General features: G+C 37.3%; 1 protein-coding gene across 1 annotated transcript in view; it reads right to left on the bottom strand.

Annotated features, from left to right (window-relative positions):
• SOS2 (SOS Ras/Rho guanine nucleotide exchange factor 2) overlaps positions 1-27,669 on the bottom strand; it is a 117,724-nt gene that overhangs the window by 35,153 nt on the left and 54,902 nt on the right. Inside the window, exons 8-14 of the mRNA XM_036749484.1 lie at positions 26,010-26,108; positions 21,575-21,702; positions 20,275-20,924; positions 8,578-8,659; positions 4,424-4,546; positions 1,218-1,321; positions 47-269 (exon numbers count right to left, since the gene is read on the bottom strand). Of these exons, the coding sequence (XP_036605379.1) occupies positions 47-269; positions 1,218-1,321; positions 4,424-4,546; positions 8,578-8,659; positions 20,275-20,924; positions 21,575-21,702; positions 26,010-26,108 (1,409 nt within the window). The remainder of the gene's footprint in view (positions 1-46; positions 270-1,217; positions 1,322-4,423; positions 4,547-8,577; positions 8,660-20,274; positions 20,925-21,574; positions 21,703-26,009; positions 26,109-27,669) is intronic.

The raw sequence follows: 27,669 nt of genomic DNA, 5'->3' as shown, positions 1-27,669 counted from the left end.
GTAAAGGATAATTTTAAATTCTCGACCTGTGGCGGTATTGAATTACCTGTAGAGGTCAGATTCCAGAAGTGTTAGCTGACGTGCAATTTCTATTGGATGAAGGGTCATGAGATCGAATGTTTCATACTGCCCTGGTCTGCTAATGTGCCACTCAATTGGTGGTGGTGGACTTTCAAAAGTAATGTTATGGCTAATTCCATTTGCCTGAGCTTGTTTTTTCCTCTTGATGATTTTAACAATTGACTCCACCCACTTCTTCATGGTTTTTCCTGAAAAATAAAAAAGATCCATAGGAAGACCTCATATGCAAGTGTATTAATATACCTGTCAAATAATTTTTTGTCAAAACATTTACTTTATGTTATTTTAGGAGCTACTCAGATCATAGAATATACAGAATTCTAGGTGACAGGGAGCATGTACAGAAATTTTAAAGCCTAGGTTTAGATTTTATATCAATCTGTTCTTATGAAAGTAAACAAGGTAAGCTAACAAAAATGGCATGTTTTAAAGTGAAACAAACACTTCAAAATGACTACTTTAAACCAAAATCTTTTAAGAACAAAGGAGAGGAAAATTAAGCCAGCCTTAAATCTGGTGTGTTTAATCAAAGCCTTAGCATTGTCTTTGGGCAAAACTTAATGACTCATTCAGTGAAGCAAAGATATAATCCATTTCTCTCAACTTGTATCCTTTTGATTTAATGATGCAATGTTCTGCTCTGAAATATCAAAAAGCAAACCCATTGCTATTTCTCCCTCTTATCTTAAATGTGCCTAGAAGTGCATTTTCTGCTTTTCACAGAAGGAAGAAAAATATTTTAGGTAAAATACAAACCATCCAATAACTTATGGAATGAGTATTAACAGATATTTTCCACATATTTTCTTCAGGTTAAAAGTATGATAGCTGAAATATAAGACATGTAGGATTGTCTGGACAAGCTCCCTAATTCCTTTAAATATAGAACGACCATAAGAATCCAGAAGCCCAAATAAGAAGTTTAAAATAATTTTGAAGTGACTCCAGGTGATTATAAACATGAGTCATCTGACAAAGACTGTAAAACTCTACGTTGTTCTAAACATTGTTCCATCTACTTTAAAATTAGATGTTTGGGCAAAATAATAAAAAAGCATATCTTTTTTAGAAATCACACAGATTTTGAAAATAACCAACTCAAATTTAATTTATAATCAGACCTTGAAATGACATACCTTTTACACTTGAAATAAAGGATTCTAATTTTTCAAGTAACTCCAAATCTCTCTCAAAATCATAAAAATGATGTTCTACCCAGTGCCGAAATACATTTAGTATCCTAATAAAATGGAAGATAATAAAGAACACATTTTAGTGTAACCCAAGACATTATTTTTGACATTTCTCTAGTACCACAGTGACAGCACTAAGTGCAAGGGTCAATACAAAATAAAGGGAAAATATGGTTACTCTCAATAAAATGAGTATTTGTGTAATATCTTTAAAATTTTGACAATGTCAAGACAAAATAAAAAAACAAAACATCAAAGTACTTAATATTTTTAAAAAACTTTTAAAACCATTTTACTCTAAAACAAAAATTTATTATTGCTCTTATGATTAATTAGATAGTTATCTTAAGAAGAAAATTTTCCTTATTCATATGAATCCAGTGAAATCACTGGATGTGAGCTCATAACTAGATTTTAATTCTAGGGATAGTGAAACTCTATAGACCCTGGGTAAATAAAAAACTAAAATTATTTAAACTTCAGTCTTCTCACTAGTGGTTAAATAGGGATTTTAAAATACTTTCACTAACAGCAAAGAATTGGAAACAAAGTAGATGCCCATCAGTTGAGGAATGGCTAAATAAACTGTGGCACATGAATGTAATAGAATATTACTGTGCTGTAAGAAATGATGTATCATTAAGAAACACAGAAAAATCTACATGAACTGACAAAAAGGAAGTAAGCAGAGGCAAGAAAATGATAAACATGATGACTATAATAATGTAACTGGAAAGAATAGCTACACACAAAAAAATCAAAAGTGAATTTGACGAAATTATAAAGATTAAGTAGGATGCAAAAGAAAACATATGAGAAGACATCCTCACACCATCCCTTCGTGGAGGTGAGAGGTTCACAGGTATTAAACACTGAACAAGTTTTCAAACCTTCTCAATGTATTAATCAGTGTACTGATTTTTTTTTCCTTTTTCTGACTTTAAAAAAACTATTTGTTCTATGGCATGGCTCTCTGGGAAGGGGAGGAGGAAGGATACTGGAGATAACTATGATGATGTAAAAGACAGAAGACATCAGTAAAAACTTAGTAAAAGATACTTTCACCACATACCTAACAGGTAGTTGTGAGTATTAAAAGAAATAACATTCTTACAACTAGCAAAGCACTACATAAGTTTAAGTTATTATTAATCTATAAAGAGTACAAAAACTACTTTTAAATTCTTAAGTGGAAAGGATATTTTAGAATCCACAAAACATACTACAGAAACCTTAAGCTTGCATATGTGGTATGAGGGGATTAACTCAGCATTCTAGTAGGAGTCTGGACAGAGCTTTTGAGAGGTGGGATTGTGGGATGATGCCTATGGGCATGAGAGGGAAGAGATACATACCAGCTCATTTTTTTGCTTCTGCCTCAGTGGCTACTCCTTTTATAGACTGGCTATATTGTATTGGGCCTCAGTAATTATTTCAAAGGCAAATGCTGAGGTGACTAATAAAGCCCTAAACTTATTACCCAAGTCTTGTGGTGAGAAGCAGCATAGTGTAATGGAGTCAACTTAGAATCAGAAGACCTGGTTTCAAACGACACTTCTGATACTTGGTAACTATGCTATGTTGGGCAAGTTATTTAATATCTCTGAGCCTCATGAGATTGCTCATCTATAAATAAAGGAAGTGGTACTGTGGTCCCTTTCAGCTCTAAATCTATGATCCTATGACCAATGACCATGTTGATTAGTTGTAGTTTGTGTGCTATGACACTTCCAAACATGAAAATCTGAAAAATGTTGTTAGTAAGGAAGACTACTTTTCTAAAACCAAACTGATTCATACTGATTCCATGTCCAGGAATTATCAGTTCCAAAATCACAACTAGCAGATTATCAATAACCAAGAGTGATTTTTAAAAACTTACTTAAAAAATGCTTTGCAAATTACAAAGAACTGAAAAGGTTGCATTTGCTAAAATTTGTCAGATGGAACTTGGGAAGTTTTTCTGCCACATGAAATGCACAAGTAGTAAATAAGTTTTCCATTAAGAGAGAAAGAAGACAACTCAGTTCTGCTACTGTCACTTTAATAGGCAGCTGGGTGGCATCATAGTGCACAGAGTACCAGGCTTGGAATCAGAAACACTTGAATTAAAATTTGGCCTCAGCTACTTCTAGCTGTGCAATCCTGGGTAAGTCACTTAACTCTGTTTGCCTTAGTTTCCTCATCTGTAAAATAAAGATAATAACAGCACTTTCCTCCCAATGTTGTGAGGATCAAATGAGATACTTATAAAGTGTTTAGCACAGTACCTGGCACACAGTAAATAGTATATAATGTTAGCTCTTTATTATGAATAGCACATCAGATTTCATCAAAGGGTAGTTAGCACTGCTGTTTCTTTCTATATATTTTTATCTTATTTTTCTTAAATTAATTTCTATCAATTAGTAAGATAACTTTCTCGTTAAAAAACTAATCTCTACATATTTTCTTTTTTTGTGGAAAGATCTAGAGCTCCTATAAAAATAAAGTTATAGAAAAGTTCAAGATAACTAGATAGAAAAAAAAAAGAAAAGTTAAGTTCAACAACAGTCGGTCTACTTTTTTGTCCTGGACTTATGATTTCACTACTGTAGGGAATTTCTGGTGAGGAAGCTGTGTCAAATATAAGCAACTATTCTGCAACATAATCTTAGAAAGTTGCCTGAGGAACTGAGATGTTAAATGATTTGTTGAGGATCAAAGACCTGTTCCCTATTCACTGTACCACCACTGCCTCTTAAGACAAGGATACCGATATACATATGTATACATACACGTATGCGTGCGTGCATACATACATACATACATATATATATATATAGTTAGATGTAGGCACAGATATAGCTCTTGATGCAGAGATATAGATATATCTATTATATCCACATATATAATTTTATAGAGCTTAATTATACTTGAAAATAAATACTAGGACACTAGTCTATAGGAATAAGAAGCTATTTTTAGGGTATATATCATGTAATTGGAAATAACCAGAGCACACTTTGACACCCGAAACATTCATGCATAAACCAACATAAAGAAAAACAGCAGCAACACCTGCATCTGAGATAAGAAGGGACACGTTTTGTGCTATAGGGAAAAGAAAAATTGGGTGGAGCATGAGAAATATAATACTAGGCTCAAACCTTAGTTGTACTGGTTGGACATATTCTTTTCGAAATCGTTTCAGATCTGCACTGATTGGTTGCTCTCCTTTCTCCACTGCCAATTTATCTGCTTCAGTAGGTTCTGGCTCAGGGATTTCAAACCTAGGAACAGAGCAAAATTAAAGACAAATGCTTAGTTATTTATGTAGGTAAGAATTACAACGGATGGGGAAAGTTCAGGTAAATACTCTCTAATTTGCCAGGCATAGCTTCTTTATTCCCACCCCACCCCCATCCAAACAAAATTAACTTTAAAAAAATCAAATTGATATAAAGAAATATCAAACAAATCAGAGTAAGCTGTTAGAAAATTACTTGACTAATTCAAGATTCTGGCCACAAGGGTCCTTTCTTCCTTAGAAGATGTATTTATTATCTTCCATGGAAATGAGTAGAATGTGTTTGCACCATGAATTTAAAAGTGCACCTGTACTGTGCTAGAAAGAAAAATCTAGGCACCTAGATATGCCTTATCCTCTACCTGCTTCCATCTGGTAAAAATAATAAAAACATAGCAAAACTAAAGAAATAACTGATGGTTATATAGCACTTTAAGGATTACAGAGGGCTCTACAGCAATATAACAATGAAAGCAAAGAACTGGAAACAAAACAGGTGTCCATTAACTGGGGAATGGCTGAACAAACTGTGGAATGCAATGGAATTTTGTAGTGCCATAGGAAATGAGGAATATTTTAGAAGAAAAGAACTATGGAAAAATTTGTATAAAATGATGCACAGTAAAGTAACCAGAACCAGGTAAGCAATTTGCCCCACAACCACAATAATATAAAGATAAATAATTCTAAAAGAGCTCAAAACTTTGAATAAAGCATTGACTTATCATGTCTTCAAAAGACTGATGATAAAGCATATCTTCCACCTCTTGGTGGAGAGATGATGGACTAGAACTACAGAAGAAGGCATGCATTTTCAGATGAGAGCAATATCATGATTTGTTTTGCCTAATAATACATATTTGTTATAAGGAATACTTGGGGGCAAGGAGAGATAGACTGGTGAGCAGTGAAAGGAAAAAAAGAACATTAATAAAGCATTTTAAAAACTGAAAAAGAAAAAAAAATCAGAACTCTAATCGATGTTTCAGAAAACTAAAGAATGACAGGCGTGGAATGAGGCATTCAGACGTCAGATTATGGCTAGTGTGCCAATCAGTATTGCTCCACTGCATTCTTAGTTACAAGCAAGGATTTTATGGAGGAGAGGACACTCACTGGGAAGTAACAGTGATGTAAAAATGGCATCATTTAAAAAAAACAACGACGATAAAGTCCTAACAAACTTTCCAATAAAGGGAAGTGACAATAAGTTATTTTTCCTACTCAAAGAGATGAAGGCAATTTTTTTTTCCCAGAAAAGTTTTTCTTAATTTTTTTAATGTCTCAGGATTACATTCTCTACAAGTGACTGTTTCACTGAAAGATGAATTCCACCTAGAATTCAAGGTCAATTTCTCTATAGCTAAATTTGGATGCAAAAAATATTTTAATCCAATTATTCATATCTTCTCTAGTTGTTTTTTTAATTGATTGCTTTCCTTTCCCCTTTTTATGTTATCTGGCTACATGCTTTCTCATTTTTGGAAATTCTAAGTAAAGGAAGTAATTTCTCTTTACCAGAAAAAAAAAAGTTTTACTTTTAAATAAATTTCTCCACTGCCATCTCATTATAACATGGAAGTGACACACTACATTTTTTGTTGCCTAAAAATCAGCCTGGCTAATTGTTGGGGCTCTAGCTGGATCTAAGGGTAAAAAAAATTTTTGGCCCCAGTAATTTTCAAAGAACCAGTTCAATTTTACATTGTCTTCCACTCTTGAATTCCTTACCCACCTGTCCTGTCATGTTCTGCTAAATCCCAACCCTGAATTACCCCCACCATCCACCTTCTCAGCTCCTACTGGATGGTTCTGGAGGAAGTTACACAACCATCTTATCTAGTCTCAAGTGAACTCTCACTGCAACAAGATGATCCTTTTATTTCTGACTGATTCTTTCCAACCTCTCTGGGTGTTGAAAACATTCCCTTCTCTCAAGGCTCCTACATCACCTCTTCCCCTCACACTGTAACAGGGGGTCTCACATTATACTTTCCTAAGAAATAAGAGGCCATTAACCGTGAGCTCCCTCTTCTCCACTGCTTGACATCATCCTCATTTTTTTACTCTAGTCTCTGATAAATAGGTGGTCTTTTTCCAAACCAATGCCAATTCCTCTACCTGTATCTTGATCCTATCTCCTCTTCCATTTCCTTTTTGACTGTCCTCAAAACCATTCCATACCAACTTTAAATCTTTCTTCTACAGGCTCATTCCATACTGTGTAGAGAACTCCTCTGTCCCTAACTTGACTCTATCTCCCTTCAAGCTGTTGTCCTGAATTTCTCCTCCCTTTCACCAACTCCTAAAAAAGATGTCTATACTTCCTCTACTCTCACTCACTTATTTACCCCTTAAACTGGGTTCCAATCTTATCATATAATTCAGCTGAAACTGTTCTCTTAAAGGTTACCATTGCTCTTATTTGCCATGTCTGATGGTCTTTTCCCAATCCTCATCCTTCTTGACCTCTCTGAAAAATTTGACAACGTTGACCCTCATCTCCTCCTGGACACTCTCCTCTGGTTTTTGTGATAATATTCTCTTAGTTCTCTTCTTACCTGTCTTAAGCCTATTTCCTTAAAGTCATCATTCTTGTATTATTACTATTAATCAAATTGAGTCCCTTTACTAGGCATACCCCAAAAGCCTATCCTTGGCCCTTTTCTCTCTGCCTAACTTCATCAGTTCCCATAAGTTCAATGATCATATCTACACGGATGATTCAGATCAATATAGGCAACTTTAGTGTCTCTCTCAGGCTACAATACTATATCACCAAACACCTACTGAGCATTCTAAATGCTATCCCTAAAGTTTCCTAAATCCATAAAATCACTCTAGCCCACTCAATATATCCAATCAGTTGTCAAATTTTGTTATTTCTACTTCCTGCATCTATCCCCTTTTCTCCACTTACATGGCCACCACCATGGACCAGGCCCTCATCAACTCTATCCTGGACTATTTCAACAGTTTCTTAATTGGTCTCCTTACTCAAGTCTCTTTCCTATCCTCCACATACCTGCCAAAGTAATATTCATAAAGAACAAGTCTGATTATGTCATTTTCCAGGCTCAATACCTCTAGTGGTACTTAATAAATGCTTAATGACTAAATGAACCTAGACAAAGAAAGACACTTAAAACCCATCTAAGTTTCCATTGTTTTGGTGGTTCCTTTCATTTACATTAATGGAGTCACTGTATATGTGGTTTTCTTGGCTCTGCTTACCTTCGCTTTGCATCAGTTCATATAGATCTTTTTACTGCCCTTCTGTTTTTATCATTTCTTCATTCCCTATATCCCAGTAATCTTATATTTATGTGCCACAATTTGTTTATCCATTCCCCAGTTGATGAGCCTCTACTTTGATTCTAGGTCTTATCTATCACAAAAATGGCTGCTACCATATTTTGGTGTTCATGAAGGTTTTCTTCTTGCCACTGACCTCCCCGAGTACAGGCATTTTAGTCACTTTATTTGTATAATTTTAAATTGCTTTCCAAAGTATTTGTACCAATGCACAGCTCTACCAACAACTCAATAATGTCTGTCTTTCTACACTCCTTCAGGTATTACCTTATTATGAATTCTTGGTCATTTTTGCCAGTTTGCTGGATGTAATATTAAACCTGAGGGTTGACTTGATTTGCATTTTTCTTATTATTAGTAATTAAGAGATTCTTTTGTATAGTTCTTAATGGTTCTTTTGAGAACTGTTCATGTCCTTTGGCCATCTGTCTACTGAAAAATGGTTTGTTTTATGTTCTTAAAAGGGTTGGAGATTATAAATTTTGACAAGTTATACCCTTAAAATGAACTGTTTGTTATTTAACTGTATATTTAATATTAAATTAGCATATACAGGTAAAATACTATAAATGGATGAAAGAACCTGTGAAATCCCTTCTAATTCTAAATCTAATATCTTGAGAAATATGGATCTGAAAATCTACATAATGTAAATTAACTTTTTTCAGTGAGTAAATGAAATACATGTATTTTTCTTACCGTTCAATCAATAACTTCAACAATTCCTGTGGTTTACAAAATGAACGATAGGTTGTAAGAAAAGTACGCACAAAATTGGGATCTGTAAAGGTAAAATGAACAAAATTATTCATAAATTTTCTAATTAAATTAAAAGTAGAATACAGCAACATCTCCCCTAGAGAAAGCTAGGTGGCACAATGAATGGAGTGCTGAGCCTGGACTCAGGAATTCCTGAGTTCAAATCCAGGCTCTGACACTTACTAGCTATGTGACTCTGGGCAAGTCGCTTATCCTGTTTGCCTCAGTTTTCTCTACTGTAAAAATGGGGATAACAGTACCTGCCTTACAGAGTTATTGGGACGATCAAATGAGATATTATTTGTAAAGCATTTAGCACAATGTCTGGCATATAGCTGATACTGTGTAAATGCTTATTTCCTTCCCCTTCCCTCCCTCCTTCTCATGCTAGTCCACCACCAACTTAAAAAAATTTATTTTTAACTTCTCTTAAAATAAAGGTAGTGGAACTTCAGAAAGACTTAGAAAAGGACAAAGACCATACATACTTTTTATTTTTAATTATTTGAAGAACTGAAGTTGTTAATGTTTATTCTATAGGGACTCATATAAGATATTACTCCATATTTCACATATTTGGTTGTCTTTAATGACGATTATTAGGAAAAAAAAATTTAATCCCCTTACCACAATAGCCCTATTTACATCTTCAACTCTTCCTCAATCAGGTATAGAAGTTTAAAGCCAATTTGTTCACTGATGTGATGGATAATCTTTATTTTAAAACTCATGTAGGGGCCATGAGAAAAAGCAATAAATAACTGTGCATTAAACATAGTAAAACTTCATTATTATGAAACCCAAGAGAATGGAGAAAGAGTGGATATGATAATTCCATAATGCTCAACATATAGTCAGCATTTTTCTCTTTTCATTTAACTTGCACAAGACCTAAGATCAGCCTACGGTACCTGAGCTAAGCCTGGAGGGTATAAGGGATTATAAGAGAAAGAAGTGAGAAGAGAATGTATTCCAAACATAAGAGACAACCTAAACAAAGATATAGAGATGAGAGATGGAATGGAACGTGGAGGACTAGTGATACAATGATTTATACACACACACACATACATATATATATATATCTACACACACACACACACACACACACACACACACACCCAGAAGATAGCCATTGAGGAATGAGAAGTCAGGAGTCAGAAGAGAAGCCAGAATTCAGAATTCAGCCCAAGGAAAAGGAGGAAGAATTCCAAGTCGATAGAGCTACAGAGAAAGTACAGAGCAGAGAGTGGAAACCAGGGAGCTGCGGAGACCAGAGAACTAATGGGGGAGAGAACAAAAGCAGGCAGATAGTCAGGATTTGTGAGCGTTTATGGGGAGGCCCCAGCAGGGGGGAAGGTTGCAGGATGACCTGGGCCCCTGCTGTGATATTGTGCTTTAGGTTCTTTGCTGTTATGATGAAGTGGACTTACTGGTTTGGGGATATAATTGCTATGTCGAATTGAAATCATTGGTTTTGGGATTTGATCCTCTGGTGTTTGAAAAAATGTTTTACTTCTTCTGCCTTCTCTATGGAGAGTCTCTTATATCCTGCTATATGGAACTATACAGGCATAATCACCAACATCACAAATGCTGCATTTATTGCCTTAAGGATACAGCTGGTCAGGTCAGAAGGACAAGATATAGTTGTGGGAATGTCCGCAAGCTGATATCTAAGCCATATCCAGAGCTTTAGAGGAAATCCCCAACATACTAATAGAATCCTTGTGAAGGATTTATTGAAAGACATGGCCAAGACTGGCACAAAATGGGCAGACACAGATCAGCTTCAATATGCACCACCATCAAAGGATTCATCATAACAGTCAATTATTTGAAAGAAATGTAAAAACACTGAATAAATTTATTTGTAATGAGATAATTTGATGGTTTTCAGTACATACCATTTTTTCCTTTTATTTTAAGAGGGGAGGGAAATCTGAATTTAGCAGTGACCTACATTTGAACTAATATTTTAGGATTCTAATGAGGGCAACAAGAGTAGCAGTCAAAAGTTGGAACTGTCTCACTTAATCTGAAATATATAATTGTTATTTTAAAAATGTTAAAAATTACTAAAGCTTATACTATAACTATATTACTGTGGACAAGAATTTTATTCAAGGATAGGTCTATTCCCACATGAGGTTGTAAACCACAGTTTAAGAAGTGCTGAAGGGGTTGCGAGTAGAAAAACTTTAAGAAGCCCTGAACTATACAATCTATGAGGTCCCTTTCAACTTCAAATTCAATAACTCATTTCCTAAGGCTTTTATACCAAAGCCAGTATATTAAGTGTTTTATGTTTATATTAAAAATGAATCAAAATTCCCACTGAAATCATGTTCAATATGCCTTGATACTGTATATGTTCTTGTTATTCATGCAATCATCTTTAAAATGATAATAACTTTCTACGTAAGTGAATATTAATATAAGCTTAGTTTTGCTATATAAAATGCAAATATTTTGGTGAAATGCTTAGTACTTGAAACTTGTGTCTGCTAATATTTATCTACCATAAATATACTAATAAAAGTCACAGTAAAGTTTTATAGCTATATGTGCTACAAAGAAGAGGCAACATGATGGAGAGAACACTGGATCTATAAGTTAGGAAGAGCAGATATGATAGGATCAGTATCTATTAGGCTTCCACCTCTCCCCCATCATGTGAGTTAAACTAGTTCTTGTTGGGGGGTGGGGGGAGGGAGAGAGGGAGTGAGTGAACCTTACTCTCATCAGAATTGGCTCAAAAAGGGAATAACATACACAATAAATTGGCTATAGAAATCTATCTTATCCTACAGGAAAGTAGGAGGGCAAGGGAAAAAGAGAAAGGGGGTGGGAGGGCAGTGATAGAAGGGAGGGCAGATTGGGAGAGGGTAATCAGAAGCAAAACATTTTTGAGGAGGAACAGGGTAAAAATAGAGAGAGAATAGAATAAATCAGGGGGTGGAGTAGGGAAAGGAATAGGATGGAGGGAAATACAGTTAGCAATATAACTGTGAAAAAAAATCTGAAGCAAGTTTCTCTGATAAAGGCCTCATTTTGGGGGGGGCGGAGCCAAGATGGCAGCTGGAAAGCAGGGACTAGTGTGAGCTCCCCACCAAATGTCTCCAAAAACCTATAAAAAATGGCTTGAACCAATTCTAGAACTGCAGAACCCACAAAAGAGCAGAGGGAAGCAGGGCTCCAGCCCAGGACACCGTGGATGGTCTCTGGGTGAGGTCTATCCCGCACAGAGCTGGGAGCAGAGCAGAGTAGAGCAAAGCAGAGCCCAGCGTGAGCGACGCGGACCAACCAGACCAGGAGCCGGGCAGAGAGTGCCCTAGCGCCCTGAACCAGTGAGCTGCAGCAGTTACCAGACTTCTCAACCCACAAACACCAAAGACAACAGAGAAGGTTAGTGGGAAAAGCTGCGGGAATGGAAGGAGTTCACAGTTAGGCCACTGCCCCTGGGGCAGCAAAGGTGGGGCAGCTACAGAAGTACAGCTGCAGTTGCTTCCAGCCCCAGGCCCACCTGGTGGGAGGAATTAAGTGGCAGATCAGAGCAGCAGAGCCAGCTGAAGATCTAAGTCCAGTCTGGGTTGGGGGTTCTTGGGGGAGGAGGAGTGCTGGTGTGACAGAGCTGGCGCATCCCCCCCAAACGTGGAACACAGTTCTCTAAACTCTACAAGCAGTCATAACCTGCTGAAAAACTCAAGGGTCAAGTTAGTTGGCTGGGAATATGGCCAGGCAGCAAAAACGCACCCAGATTCAGTCTCAGACTTTGGATTCTTTCTTTGGTGACAAAGAAGACCAAAACATACAGACAGAAGAAGTTAACAAAGTCAAAGTGCCTACAACAAAAGCCTCCAAGAAAAACATGAACTGGTCTCAGGCCATGGAAGAGCTCAAAAAGGATTTGGAAAACCAAGTTAGAGAAGTAGAGGAAAAACTGGGAAGAAAAATGAGAAGGATGCGAGAAAACCATGAAAAACAAGTCAATGACTTGCTAAAGGAGACCCAAAAAAATACTGAAAAATATACTGAAGAAAACAACACCTTAAAAAATAGACTAAGTCAAATGGCTAAAGAGCTCCAAAAAGCCAATGAGGAGAAGAATGCCTTGAAAGGAGAAGAATGCCTTGAAAGGCAGAATTACCCAAATGGAAAAGGAGGCCCAAAAGACCATTGAAGAAACTACTACCTTAAAAATTAGATTGGAGCAAGTGGAAACTAGTGACTTGATGAGAAATCAAGATATTATAAAACAGAACCAAAGGAATGAAAATATGGAAGACAATGTGAAAGATCTCATTGGAAAAACCATTGACCTGGAAAACAGATCCAGGAGAGATAATTTAAAAATTACTGGACTACCTGAAAGCCATGATCAAAAAAAGAGCCTAGATATCATCTTTCAAGAAATTATCAAGGAGAACTGCCCTGATATTCTAGAGCCACAGGGCAAAATAGAAATTGAAAGAATCCATCGATCGCCTCCTCAAATAGATCCCAAAAAGAAATCTCCTAGGAATATTGTCGCCAAATTCCAGAGCTCCCAGATCAAGGAGAAAATACTGCAAGCTGCCAGAAAGAAACAATTTGAGTATTGTGGAAACACAATCAGAATAACCTAAGATCCGGCAGCTTCTACATTAAGAGATCGAAGGGCTTGGAGTATGATATTCCAGAGGTCAATGGAGCCAGGATTAAAACCAAGAATCACCTACCCAGCAAAACTGAGTATCATGCTCCAAGGCAAAATATGGATTTTCAGTAAAATAGAGGACTTTCAAGCTTTCTCAGTGAAAAGACCAGAGCTGAACTGAAAATTTGACTTTCAAACACAAGAATCAAGAGAAGCATGAAAAGGTAATCAAGAAAAAGAACAAGAAAAAGAACCTGCAAGGGACTTACTAAAGTTAAACTGTTTTGTTTACATTCCTACACGGAAAGATGACGTGTTATGATTCATCAGACCTCAGTATTAGGGTAGCTGAAGAGAATATGCATATATATATATATATTTATGTATATATATATATAAGTGAATGTGTATGTATGTATATATGTATGTGTATATATACAGAGAGAGAGAGAAAGAGAGAGAGAGAGAGAGAGAGAGAGAGAGAGAGAGAGAGAGAGGGCACAGGGTGAGTTGAAGATGAAGAGAAGATATCTAAAAGAAATAAAATCAAATTAAGGGATGAGAGAGGAATATATTGAGAGAGGGAGATAGGGAGAGATAGAATGGGGTGGATTATCTTGCATAAAGGTGGCAAGAGGAAGCAGTTCTGTGGGAGGAGAGGAGAGGGCAGGTGAGGGGGGAATGAGTGAATCTTGCTCTCATCAGATTTAGCCTGAGGAGGGAATATCATACATACTCAATTGGGTATCTTACCCCACAGGAAAGAAGAGGGAAGAAGATAAAAAAAAAGTGGGGATGATGGAGGGGAGGGTAGATGGGGGTGGAGGTAATCAAAAACTAACACTTTCGAAAGGGGACAGGGTCAAGGGAGAAAATTCAATAAAGGGGGATGGGTTGGGAAGGAGCAAAATATAGTGAGTCTTTCACAACATGAGTATTGCGGAAGGGTTATACATAATGATACACATGTGGCCTATGTTGAATTGCTTGACTTCTTGGGGGGCGGGGTGGGAAGGGAAGAGGGGAGAGAATTTGGAACTCAAAAGTTTTAAAAACCGATGTTCAAAAACAAAAAAAAAATTTTTTGCATGCAACTAGCAAATAAGATACACAGGCAACGGGGCGTAGAAATTTATCTTGCCCTACAAGAAAGGAAGGGAAAAGGGGATGGGAGGGGAGTGGGGTGACAGAGGGGAGGGCTGACTGGGGAACAGGGCAACCAGAATATACACCATCTTGGAGTGGGGGGGAGGGTAGAAATGGGGAGAAAATTTGTAATTCAAACTCTTGTGAAAATTAATGCTGAGAACTAAATATATTAAATAAATAAATTTTTAAAAAATTTAAAAAATTAAAAAAAGAAAAAAAAGCCTCATTTCTCAAACATATAGAGAACTAAGTCAAATTTTAAAAAATAAGAGCCATTCACCAATTGAGAATGATCAAAAGATATGATCAGTTTTCAGGTAAAGTAATCAAGGCTATATATACCCACATGAAAAAATACTCTAACTCACTATTGATTGAAGAAACGTAAATTAAAACAATTCTGAGATACTACCTCATACCTATTAGATTGGCTAATAGGGCAGAAAAGATAAATAACAAATGTCGGAAGGGATGTGGGGGAAATGAGGCATTAATGCACTGTTGGTGGAGTTGTGAACTGATTCAACCATACTATACAGTAATTTGGAACTATGCACAAAGGGCTATAAAACCATGCATACCTTTTGACCTATCAATACCAGTACTAGGTCTGTATCCCAAAAGAGATTAAAAAAAAAAGGAAAAGGACCTCTACGTACAAAACTATTTATAGCAGTTCATTTCTGGGGGCAAAAAATTAGAAATTAAGGGGATGCCCATCAACTGGGGAGTGGCTGAACAAGTTATGGTATGAGATTATGATGGAATACTGTTGTACTATAAAAAATGATAAGCAGGATACTCTCAGAGAAACCTGAAATGACTTGCGTGACATGATGCATAGTGAAATATACTGTATACAAAGTAACAGCATTATTGTAAGATGATCAGCTATGAATGACTTAGCTATTCTCAGAAATACAATGGTCCAAGACAACTCTGAAGGACTTAGGATGAAAAACACTATCAATCCCCAGAGAAAGAAATAATGGTGTTTGAATACAGATTTTAGCATACTATTTAAAATTTTTTCTTTATTTTTCTTGAGTTGTTTTTTTTTCCATGTTTTCTTTTACAACATGACTATCATGGATATGTTTTGCATGACTACACATGTATAACCTATAACAAATTGCTTGCTTTCTCAATGAGGAGTGGGGAGGGAGAAGTCAGAGAATTTGGAAGTCAAAGTTTTAAAAGCGAACATTAAAAATTGTTTTTATATGTAACTGGTTAAAAATTTTAAAATAAATAAATAAATGGGGAAAAAATAAAATGCAAGGGAGCTGTCCCCAAGATTTGACTAGACCAGGGAGCTAAGGTTTAAGCTGCTTGCTGTTTGACACAGCTTCCCAGTGGCCCTCATGGAGGGCACACATAAAGGCCAATAGGTAAGAAGGTGGGGTCCTTCAGATTTGGTAGATGTCCCAAGGCCATCAGAGTAACCACACCCTACCACTCTGAAAAGTAAGCTAAGTACTATATCCTTGTGGAATATCCATTTCATACTATGGTCAAGTAACCATCTTTTTGCTGATAGCTGGTTACCAAATGACCAGTCGAGTCAATGCCAGCCCCTAAAACCTGGGTTTAAATCCTGCCTCAGATATCCACTAGATGTGTGACCCTGGGCCTCCCTGAGTTTCCTCATCTGTAAATTAAGGGGACTAGACTCTTCCTTCTAGCTCTAAATTTACTATCTAAAAAAATACTATAACAATAATAATGGCTTGCATTTATACAGCATTTTCAAGTTTGCAAAGCACTGTACAAATCTTATTTAATCCTCACCAACAATTCTGTAAGGCCAGTGCTATTATTATCCCCATTTTACAGATAAGGAAACTGAGGCTGAGAGGTTATGTGACTTGCCCTGGGTCACACAACTAATAAGTATCTGAGGTGGGATTTGAACTCAGGTCTTCCTGGCTCCAAGTCTAGCACTCTTCCCTACTGCTTCGCTTCACTGAGGATCTTTCTCTACGAGTGTCTACACTGACAAAGATCCTGCATCGACTGATGGAGTAACTAACTGTGCACGTCATGTCACAGAAATATGCTGGTAGACTCTTCAGTTTCTCTGACAATATTTAGGTCTGGAACTTTCCACATGTTAAATTTAGAGGTGACACGACATGGCCTAATGGATGGCCTCTAGTCCAAGCTTCCCTTAAAGGACTGAAAGCTTTAAGGTTAAAGTTCTTCCTCATGTAAAAACTTGCCTTTTTGTAACTTTCATCCATTGTTCCCAAGACAGCTATGATGCCATACCTAAGTCTTCTTCTCTAGGCTAAACATTCCCAATTCCTTCAACAAGCTGTGTATCTAGTCTTGGTCCCTCTCCTGAGCTCCATTCCCTAATCATCAACAATGAAGCAATTGTTAATTTATGAAATGGAACAGGCATACCTGCTTCTCTGGGTACCTGTCAGGAAAGACCATGACGGAAGCAGGAAACAGGGAAGTGATCACACTCTATTAGACACAGAGGGTGTAGGGGTAAATGGCACAATAAATAGAGAGAGAAGTGGCAAAAAGGGAAACAGAGGCAGATGGTATGAGGAGAGGGGATGGGGTAGTGAAGGAAGGCTTGCAGTGTGGGGAATAGGGTGGGGAATGCGAAAGGCACAGAGGATCAATTATGTAACCATGGAGTTAGGAGTACTCAGCAACAGGGACCCAATGGAAATGGAAGAATGCCTGGGGGTAAGGGGAGGGGAGGGAATAAGTCTAATTTTTGTGAGGTTTTAGAGGGTAACAGATTAACTTTTACCTGTGCCACCTTGGGATTAATTCATTAATATATCCAAATTATCTCAAAAATTTTTGGCAAAACTTTAAAGGTAACATATCCACATCATCTTAAAGTTATCAGTAACAACTGGTGTTCTACTGGTCTTACTGTGGATGTCCAGAACTTGTCCGATTTATACATCATAGGACCAAAAGGCCTTGACAGCAAAGCTTAAGTAGCTTTCCCTGATTCAGCACATATTACCAGGATGTAATTTTTGGTTAATATAAATTAAGGTCTTTTGATCCTTGGGATGGTTTGTATGTGACTTCTAGGTGCCCCTTTGCAATCTTACTTCCTGTTATTGCTACTTTCTACTGGCTCTTATAAATTTATTTAATATACTGACTAGAAAGGGGGGGAAGGTAGTCAGGGAGACCAGACCAAGATACAATTTTAACACAAACTGCCTATGAGACATTTCCAAATGGATGTCCCATAGGCACCTGAAATTCAGTATGTCCAAAGAGAACACATTATCTTTTACCCCAAGTCTTTCCCTCTTTTGAACTTCCCTATTTCTATGGAGTTCAAAGTAGTCCTCACTCACCCCTATTCGACATATCAAGTCAGTTGCCAAGTCTTACAGATTTTAGCCTCCATAGTATTTCTGATCAGTATCTTTCTCTCCAATCAACCAATAAACAGGTATTTATTAAGCACTCACTAAGGACCAGGCACCGTGCTGGGCACCGGGGAGAAAAAGAAAATGAATGAAACAATCACTAGTCACAAGGAACTTTCGTTGTAATGGGAGAAACAATAAAGACATATTTAAGAATGAACAGAATAATTTGTATAAAGAGGATTCAAAGTAGTTAAATACAACATAATCTGAGAGAGGGGGTGCCAGCCAATGAAGGACTTAGGAAATGCTTCGTGTAGAAAGGGGTACATGAACTAGATACTGAAATAAGAGAAATTCTACAAAGCAGAAGTACATTTAAAGAAATGGATGACAGTGGTGCTAAGGCATGATGATGAGAGATAGAGTATCATGTGTAAAGAACATAGAAAAGGCCAGTTTAGCTGGACTGCAGAGTATGGGAGGGAGAATGATGTAGAATGAGGCTGGAAAGATAAGTTGCGGCTTTAAAAACTAAACAGGAATTCATATTGATTCTGGAGGTAATAGAAAATTCCAGTTTTATCAAATAGGGAGATAACACAGTCAAATCTGTGCCTGCGTATAATTACTTTGGCAACTGTGAAGGATGTAGGAGAGACTTGAGGCAGGGAGATCAATTAGGAGATTGGAAAAACACAGATGAGAGATGATGAGGCCTGAACTAAGGTGGAAACTGTAGGAGTTGAGAAAAGATGGATGTGAAAGATGTTGTGGAGTGAGAGAAAATGAGGGGTCCAGGGTGATAGCAACATTACAAACCTGAGAGACAAGAAGGTTGCCAGTCTCTTCCACAGAAACTGGAAAATTTTGAAAGAGGGGAGGATAAATTGAATTTGAATGACTCTGGTATGAAATGTCCAGTGGGCAGCTGGCGATGTGGGAATGAAGCTCAGAAGCAAGAGTGGGGCTGGATATACAGATCTTGATAGAGAGAGAGTAATGAAGCTAATGAGTTCACCAAAAAAGAGACAGAGAGATGAATAAGGGGCCTAGGACAGAACCTTGGGGAACACCAACAGTGAGGGCAGAGAGGTGTGATCAGACAGGTAGAAAGAAAACCAGAAGAGAATTGTATCATGAAAACTCGAGAGGAGAGAGTATCCAGGAAGGGAGTGGTCAAGAGTGGTAAACAGGTTGAGAAGAATGAGGCCTGAGAAAAGACCATCAAGTATGGAAATTAAGAAATCATTGGTAATTCTGGAGGGAATCATTTAACTAGTGCTATGAGAAGCCACACCACAAAGGATTGAGGAGTAAGAGGAGAGGAAGAAGAGGCAGTCAGTAAAGACAGCTTCTTCTAGAAGTTTGACCAAGAAAGGGAAGAGCTATACAGGCCACATTCATGTGGCCTCCTAGCTCAGGCCTTTATCACCTCTTTCCTACACTATTGTAACGCCTTCCTTTCTCAAGTCTTTCTCCTTTTAGATTTATCTTCTGAATCCAAAGTGACATTCCTAAAGTATGTCTGATCATGTCCCTGTCTTATTCAATAAACTCCAGTGGCTAAATACAGGATAAAATGCAAAAAAAATCTTCTTGGCATTTAAAGCTCATTACAGCCTGAATCCAACCTATCTTTGCTGTTATTGCTTAGTTGTTGTCTAGTTGTGGCCAACTCTTTGTAATCCCATTTGGGGTTTTCTTGGCAAAGATACTAGAGTGGTTTACCATTTCCTTCTCTAGCTCATTTTACTGATGAGGAACTGAGGCAAACAGGATTAAGTGATATGCCCAGGGTCACACAACTAGTAAGTGTCTGAGGCCAGAATTAAACTCAGAAAAATTAGTCTTCCTGACTTCAGGCTCAGCACTCTAACCACTGCACCACCTAAATGCCCTGTAGTAAACCTACCTTTTCATACCTCACAGACTCATGCACTCCCTCACTCAATTTCCCTTCTTGGAAGCCCTAGCTCTTTCAAAGTTCAGTTCAAACACCACAAGATGCCTTTCACAATCCTTTGGCTGCCAGTACCTCCCTATCCAAAATTACCTTGTATTTATTTTTCATATATTTTATATATTGTTTATATATGTGGTATATGTTTCCCCTAATAGAATATAAGGTGCTTGAGATCAGAAACCGTTTTATTTTGGTTTTGTATATTCAGTGCATTGCATAGTGCTCAGCTGTTTCAGTCCTGTCTGACTCTGTGACCCATCTGGGGTTTTCTTGGCAAAGATACTGGAGTGGTTTGCCACTTCCTTTTCCAGCTCATTTTCCAGATGAGGAAACTGAGGCAAACAGGGGTAAGTGACTTGGCCACAGTCACAGAGCTAGTAAATGTCTGAGGTCAGATTTGAATTCACAGAAGATGAATCTCCATGACTCCAGGCCTGGCACTCTATCCACTGCACCATCTAGCTGCTCCAGCTAAACAGATGACAACTGTCCTTCCCTTTCCCCCTATAAATATAGACACATACCTGCATACATGTGGTAGGTGAGCCTTTCAATTAATTTCACTACAGTTCCTCCTTTAATGATAGGGATTCCACTTTGCAAATTGTCTTCAAAAACAATGTTTTCTTCAGAGTCTTTCACAACAAAGCGATACACTTCTGGACTTGGCAACCTCAGTGGTTGTTCATTTTCTTCCTTTAATAACACTGAATCTAGCATTCGATCTAGTGTACTACGATACTGAAGAGAAATCAAGGCTGCCATCCAATTATTTTTCTCTTCAGTGGACTTAGCAGCAAATATAATGCTATTTTCATCTTTGGAAATCAACTCAAAGGCATGCTTGTATTCAAAAGTGTCATCTTTATCACAGATTTGTATTTTCCTCATGATAAATTTTTCTTTCAATCTGTATTCTGCACTGCTATAACCTGGAATCCGGGACTGTCCATGATTAGTTTTACAGCTAATCATTAAGCCATCGAAAAGAAAAATGTGACGTTCATGCTTAGCTCCTATTCTCATCAATGGGCCTTCCATTATAAATTCATTACAACACTGGCCAATATCTTTGCCTTCCCATCCATCAATATTTTTTTGAATTTCATTCATTTTTTTTATGGCCAGGTGCTTGCTCCGCATTGGACGATTATAAAATCGACAAACAGGATCCCTATAAAACACGACCAAAAAAAAGTCTTTGCAGTTACCGTTAAATCATAATCAAAACAAATATAAAATGAATACTATAAGAGCTCATACCAAGTTACAAAACTTACACATTATCAATTCACATTAATTCAATTTACCAAACAAAATGAAATACAATATTACCTTTCAATTATTTCATTGACTCATAGGTAAGTCCAACAAGTCATTTCCACTATGTCTCAGATTCCTTACTTGTGAGATAAGAAAAATCACCTATTGTGCATTATATACCTAATGCCATAATTGAAAAAGAATACTAAGTTTCTTACGCATCAGCTACAGAAAATTGTAACATATACCCTACAGAATAAAAATGTAGATTTTCAAGAACAATTTAAAGGCAAATATTTAAATCATTTTCAGTACCTGTCAAAGACATGTAAAGTTAGTTTAAAAACATAAACCATGCCAATGCATTTAATTCTCAACAACGACACTCTGATTTTCAAAACTGCTGGATATATGTACCACCCCCTGAGGAAATGATACATGATTAGTATCAGAATTGAAACAAAAAAAACTATCATTACTAATCATACTTGGTCAGAAATCTAGAAATTAAATCCAAGTATAGTTTATGGATCCCTCATGCTTGTTATAATCTAAACTCACGCAGGTCGCCGTCTAGGTGAATGCTTGTTGCAAATCCGTTCCATGCTACATCGGAAATTCAGAAGAGCAGTAATAGCTTGTTTCAAACATTCTCTGTCTTCTTGCTCTTCGCTGCATTCTTGCAATTGCTAAGAAAAATTGGAAAACCCAAACTAAAATTTGTATTTTGGTTTTTTACCCTCAACTTTAAGAATAGCAATAATGTAAAAAAACAAAGACGAAAGAAAAAACTATCAACAAACCAAAGAGATTTTTTTAAACCACAAAAGAACAGAATATACACAATAACAAAATTTAAGAGTTGGAAGGAACCTCAGGAGCCATCTAGCCTAAGTCATACACAAAAGGAAACTCAAAATAACAAACCTGACAAGTAGTCATCCAGCCTTCACTTTAAAGACTTCCAAAGAGAGGAACCCATCCAGTCTTGGATAGCTCTAGTCATTAGGAAGTTTTTCTTGACATCAAGCCTAAACTTACCTTTTTGCAACTTCTACTCCCTGTTCCTAATTCTGCCCTCTGGGACCAAATGGAACAAGTCTAGTCTCTCCTTTACATGACAATCCTTCAAATACTCGAAAACAGCTGTGCTATCCCCGAGTTTCCTTTTCTCCAGACTAAACATACCCAGTTCCTTTAACTGATTCTTAGATGACACAGACTCAAGGTCTTTCATTACCCTGGCTGCCCTCATCTGAACACTGTGCAGCTCATCAATTGCACATAATCACAATATTCCTAACGAAGTCTGACAAGGGCAGAGTGCAGATGGATCATTACCTTCTTATTCCCGGAATCCATTCATCTCTGAACACGGCCCCAAATTTCATTACCTTTTTTTGGCTGTCACACCACATTGCTGACTTACATTAAGCTTGCAGTCCACTAAAACCCCAAGGATCTTCTTCAGAACAGCTACTTTCTATCCGTGACTCTGACTTATCTTATACTGTATTAGCTATCCCTCCCAGCTTTACATTGTCTCCAAACCAGAGGAGCATATAATTTATGCCTTTATCTGATTCACTGATAAAAGTGTTAAACAGCACAAGGCTAAGCACAGATTCCTAAGGCCTTCCAGTGGAGACCTGCCACAAAACATTAACAGGCACTCTGTGAGTCTGTTCATCCAATCAATTGTGAAGCCATCTGATTTTATTATCATTTCATCCACGGTTGGCATATTATGGCCTGTGGGCCAGATCTAGCCCTTTGCCTGTTTTTGTATGGCAGAATGGTTTTTACATTTTCAAATACAATAAAACCTTATTTAGAAATATAGTACCATTCTTAGCTTGCTGGTCATATAAATGTAGGCAGCACAGCAGTGGGCTGGAATTGCCAGTCCTTAATTTAGTACATAAGACTATGATTCTCTGCAAGAATAGGACATACCTTATCAAAAGCATTACCAAAATCCAGGTAAACCCTAACCACAGCATTCTCTCCCTCTTCCCATATATTAGTTTAGTAATCATATCAAAAAAGGAAATGAAGTTAGTCTGGTATGACCCGTTCTTAACAAAGCCAGGCTGGCTCTTTGTAATTATTGTTTCCCCTTCTAGATGTTGGCTAATCACCTCTTTAATAATCTGTTTCAGAATTTTCCCAAGAATCAAAGTCAAGTTCACTAAGTTGTAGTTTCAGACTTTTCTTTTTCTTTTGGAAAACTGGAACAATTTCTCTTCTCCAATCTGATGATAACTCTCTTAGTTTTCCAAGAACTTTCAAATATCACTGACAGTGGCACAACAACCACGTCCATCTGTTCTTTCAGAACCCAAGGATGTAGCTTCAATGACTTGAATTTATCAAGGTAGCTAAGTGCTACTCTTTATTATCTCCTTATCTATTTTGGGTTTCAAGTGCCAGTTATTCATTTTTATTGTCATTTTTACTACAAAGTTCAGTCCCCTTTTCAGAGAAAACAGAAAAAATTATGTACACAAAAGGTACTTATTGCAAGACAACTTTTCTACAATCCCTGTTTCTTGAACCCAACTATGACAAATATATTTCATATTCAAAATCAGGAGAAAAGACTAACTGTGGGACAGATTTCATATTACTTTGCACAAGAACAAAGCTGTGCTGTTTTTGTTTTTAAATAAAGGTGTCAGAAAATACAAAACAATATTAATTCATTTTTACTAGTTATTGTCAATGCAAGAGACAAAGCATACCAAACAAGAAATGTATTTAGTTCTGTTTCAAAACAAACTGGAATGGCTCTTTCTGCAGATGACTACATGTCAGTTCTAATATCTTTGATAACCAACACCATAAAGTCCATATTAAGCACCATCATAATAAGCACTAATGTGGTAGCAAATAACTGGAAACAAAGGAGATTTAGGAATGACCAGACAAATTGTGGTACGTGAATGTAATGCAATATTACTGGCTATGAGAAATGATGAATGTAATAAATACAAAGAAACAAAGTGAAGTAAGCAAAATAAGGAAACAATATATACAACTACTGTAATGTTAATGGAATGAACAACACAAATAAAATAATCAAAACTGAATACTATAAAATTATAAAGTTCAAACTTTATCCCAAAGACAAGATATGAAAAGATATCTCCCCTTGTTCCATTAAAAAGCTGGAGGAGAGGGGGAGTCTCGCAGATATGCAACACTAAATATATTGTCATATATTGGTTTTGCCAATTGAAGAAAATCTTTGTTATAAGAGATGGCTCTCTGGGAATAGGTAAGAATACAGGGGAGAATCTACATAATGTAAAAAGGAAAAGACATCAGTAAAAATCTACTAAAAATAAAGATCGACTACTAAGTGCTAAGCACTCACTCTCACCCTGATATCTAATCTAGTCCTAAGTCCTGTGGATTCTACCTTTGCCGCATCTCTTGTATGTGTCCCCTTTGTCTTCTCTGATACTGCTGCCACCTAGGTACAGGCCCTCACACCTAGACTATTGCAGGAGTCTTCTGGTTAGTCTGCCAGCCTCAAGTATCTCCTCAGTTCAGTCCATCCTCTCCTTAGCTGCTAAAGTTAGCTTCCTAAAGAAGGGATATGAACACATAAGTCCTCGTACTGAATTATACTCCAGTGAATTATACCTCCAGAATTAAACTTAAGATTCACTGTTCGGCTTTTAAAGCCCTTCATAACCTCCTCCCTTCTTACCTTTCCAGTTTTCTTATACTTTACTTCCCTCCATGTACTCTATGATTCAGAAGCACTTGCCTCTTTGCTGTTCCTCATACGTGAAGCTCCATACACCAAATCAGTACATTTTCATTAACTGTTCCCATATCAAGAATGTTCTCCCTCCTTATTTCCTTGGCCTCCTTCCAGCCTTAGCTTACCTCTGCAAAAGGTCTTTCCCATGTCTCCTTAACTCTAGTGCTTTCCTTCTGAGATTATTTCTAATCTACCCTACATATATCTTTTATAAACTCTGTTGTTTGCAAACTATTTCCTTTCCTCCCTTTAAAACATGAGTTCCTTGGTGCCAAGGAACATTTTTACCTTTCTTATCCCTAGCACTTAACACAGGACACATAGTAAGGACTTAATAAATCCTTGTTTAGCCTAGTTCAGCAGCAAGGCACCCTGAGGAAGAGATATGAGGCAATACATGCCAGGTAAGTCAAACCAAACCACCATTTTGACTACCAGTGCGCTCAGATGCAGATGGAGACAGTCCATGGCACCACCTTGACACCCCAATTTTGGCCACAGAAACTCTGAGAGTGTTTACTACAGTATAGAGGAGTTGTTATTTGAACCAATAGAGGAAGCAGTCATATCAACAAAGTTATGGATCACTGTATCTTTAAACATGAGTTGGAGCAGAAAATTAGTATGAAAAATGTTCAACTAGTCAGATGACACTTCAGCTTCAATACTACTAAGTCTAAGATGAGAATAAACTTTTATGCTGGAGTGGAGGGACATTGGGGAGGCTGAGGCTAATAGACTGCTTGAGCTCAGAAGTTCTGAGCTGCAGTGGGGCTTCAGGGGTCTACACTAAAATATGGCACCTCAGGTAGTCCCCAGGAATAAGGCACAACTAGTCAACTTAAGGAGGGATGAACCAGCCCTCATTTTAAATGTAGCAGGTCAAAGCTCCCACGTAGATCAGTTGCAGCTTTGAGCCCATGAATAGTGGCTCTACCTCGAGGCTGAGCAAAACAGGGAGACACAGTCTCAAAAAAAAAAAACCTTTTCAAAATAAACTTTTCAATACTTATCTTTAAAGAAATAACATAAACCCAAATAAAGAAGTACATAATTTGCCCTGAGCTCCCTGGAAGTCATTTGCTTAAGACATTTTTGTTCAATTTGTTTTGTTCAAACAAAAATCATGATAATGTTCACAGTAATGATATAATTTAGAAGATCAATTTTCAAACTTAAAAAATAAGGAAAAACTTTATTTATATAAGCTTTTATACTTACCTCTAATAATTCAAAGTAGTGTGAACAATGGTAAACTGGCACTAGCAAAAGGCGTGGGAGAACATACCGTACAGCCTCTTTAAAGCCATCAGCAATGGACTGGAAGGCAAAAAGAATTTATCTGAATTTCCATGTGTGAAATATACAGAATACAGCAAGATCATAAGAGAATATAAACTTATCAAAAAGAAATAAAAATTAAAACTGAATATCTTCTAAAATGGAAAATGGACTTTTGTTTTCCTGAGGAGAAAATCATCTTCAGTAGCTACAAACACTAATATTTTATTATTTTTAAAATATTGATTTCCTAAATTGACATTTTTTTCTCATAATAAAGAAGAGGGGAACAGACAGATATTAAGGACACTCTTGAGGGCTGTAAAAATACATTTTCTCATAAAAAGTGAGTGAAGTGTTAAACATTTATCCAATGTTTACAATATACAATACAATTGTATTATGATCTGAAGTCAAACTATGACATGATACTTAACTTTTTTCTACATTCAGGACTCTATTGCTTTGCTCATACTCAGATCTGGGTCAAAGTCCTAGGCAGTAGTCCCAGGATGAGGAGGAGCACTAGCACAGCAGAGCTCACCACCACAGTGGAGGGGGGACCCTCCTCACAGTTCCAGGGCAGAAAAGAGTGCTTGCTGATGAAGTCCTAACAGAGCTGCCCCCAGCCCCAATATTCTAACTTCATTTCAGGCCCACTGTACCTACCTATACCCCCCCTTCCCCGCCCCCAAGCCCCCCTACCCCCATCAATGTCCTAACTTACGCCTCACTGCTCACTAGAACATTAGGCATGTCCCTGAACTCTTAGTTCCCACAGAAACAGAAACCCAGCACTCTACCACAGACCCTTTCCCATGCAAACAGGTGTGCAATCACAATCACATCATCCATTTAGCCCAAGACAGAACCACAACAACTAGCCAATCAGAAGACACCACCACCAGGATGTAAAGAGCAGGATGCTTGACCACCTAACCATAGAAGGGGCCCACCCTACCATAGCACCTCCTCAGTTCCACTGAGGCTGGGACCTCTCCTCCATTACCTAATCCCTTAACAAATTCCTCCTGCCTTTTTAATATTAATCATATTTCTATATTCTATGTAAGTTTTGATTGTGTAATCAGCATCCTATTTTCTATTAAAATGTATGTCTTGCCTTACTGAAGTGGCTATTTCCTTTAGGGGACTTAGCTACTTGCCAGAGCATGAAACCTCAAAACTATAATAAATCTTTCCAACTGGCTTTGAGTTGACCTGAGTCAACTATTAAGGAATTTGGAAGGAACTGAGTGCTTCACCCTCCAGCCCGCCAATCAGAGGGAACAGGAGGCTGGGAAAGAGTTTGAATATCCAAGACAGAGCACATGGCAATGATATAATAAGGAAAATAATAGTGGGCAGCATTTGGATTTTACAGCTCACTCCACTTTCTACCCACAGCTCTGCTTGGTTTCAACTCTAAGGGCACCAGGAATCCTCTGGTATCTTCCTAACACCCTCTCCCTCCCACTTGCCAATTTTGTCTTGTGTGTTATCTTCTTCACTCATTAGACTGTAAGTTCCTTGAGGGATTTTTTTTTCTCTTATTTGTATCCCTAGTGCTTAGCACAATGTTTGGCATATAGTAAATGCT

The sequence above is a fragment of the Trichosurus vulpecula genome, chromosome 3 (assembly GCF_011100635.1).
Source record: "Trichosurus vulpecula isolate mTriVul1 chromosome 3, mTriVul1.pri, whole genome shotgun sequence".
In the NCBI taxonomy this organism is placed as follows: Eukaryota; Metazoa; Chordata; class Mammalia; order Diprotodontia; family Phalangeridae; genus Trichosurus; species Trichosurus vulpecula.
This window is presented reverse-complemented; position numbering and strand designations above follow the sequence as displayed.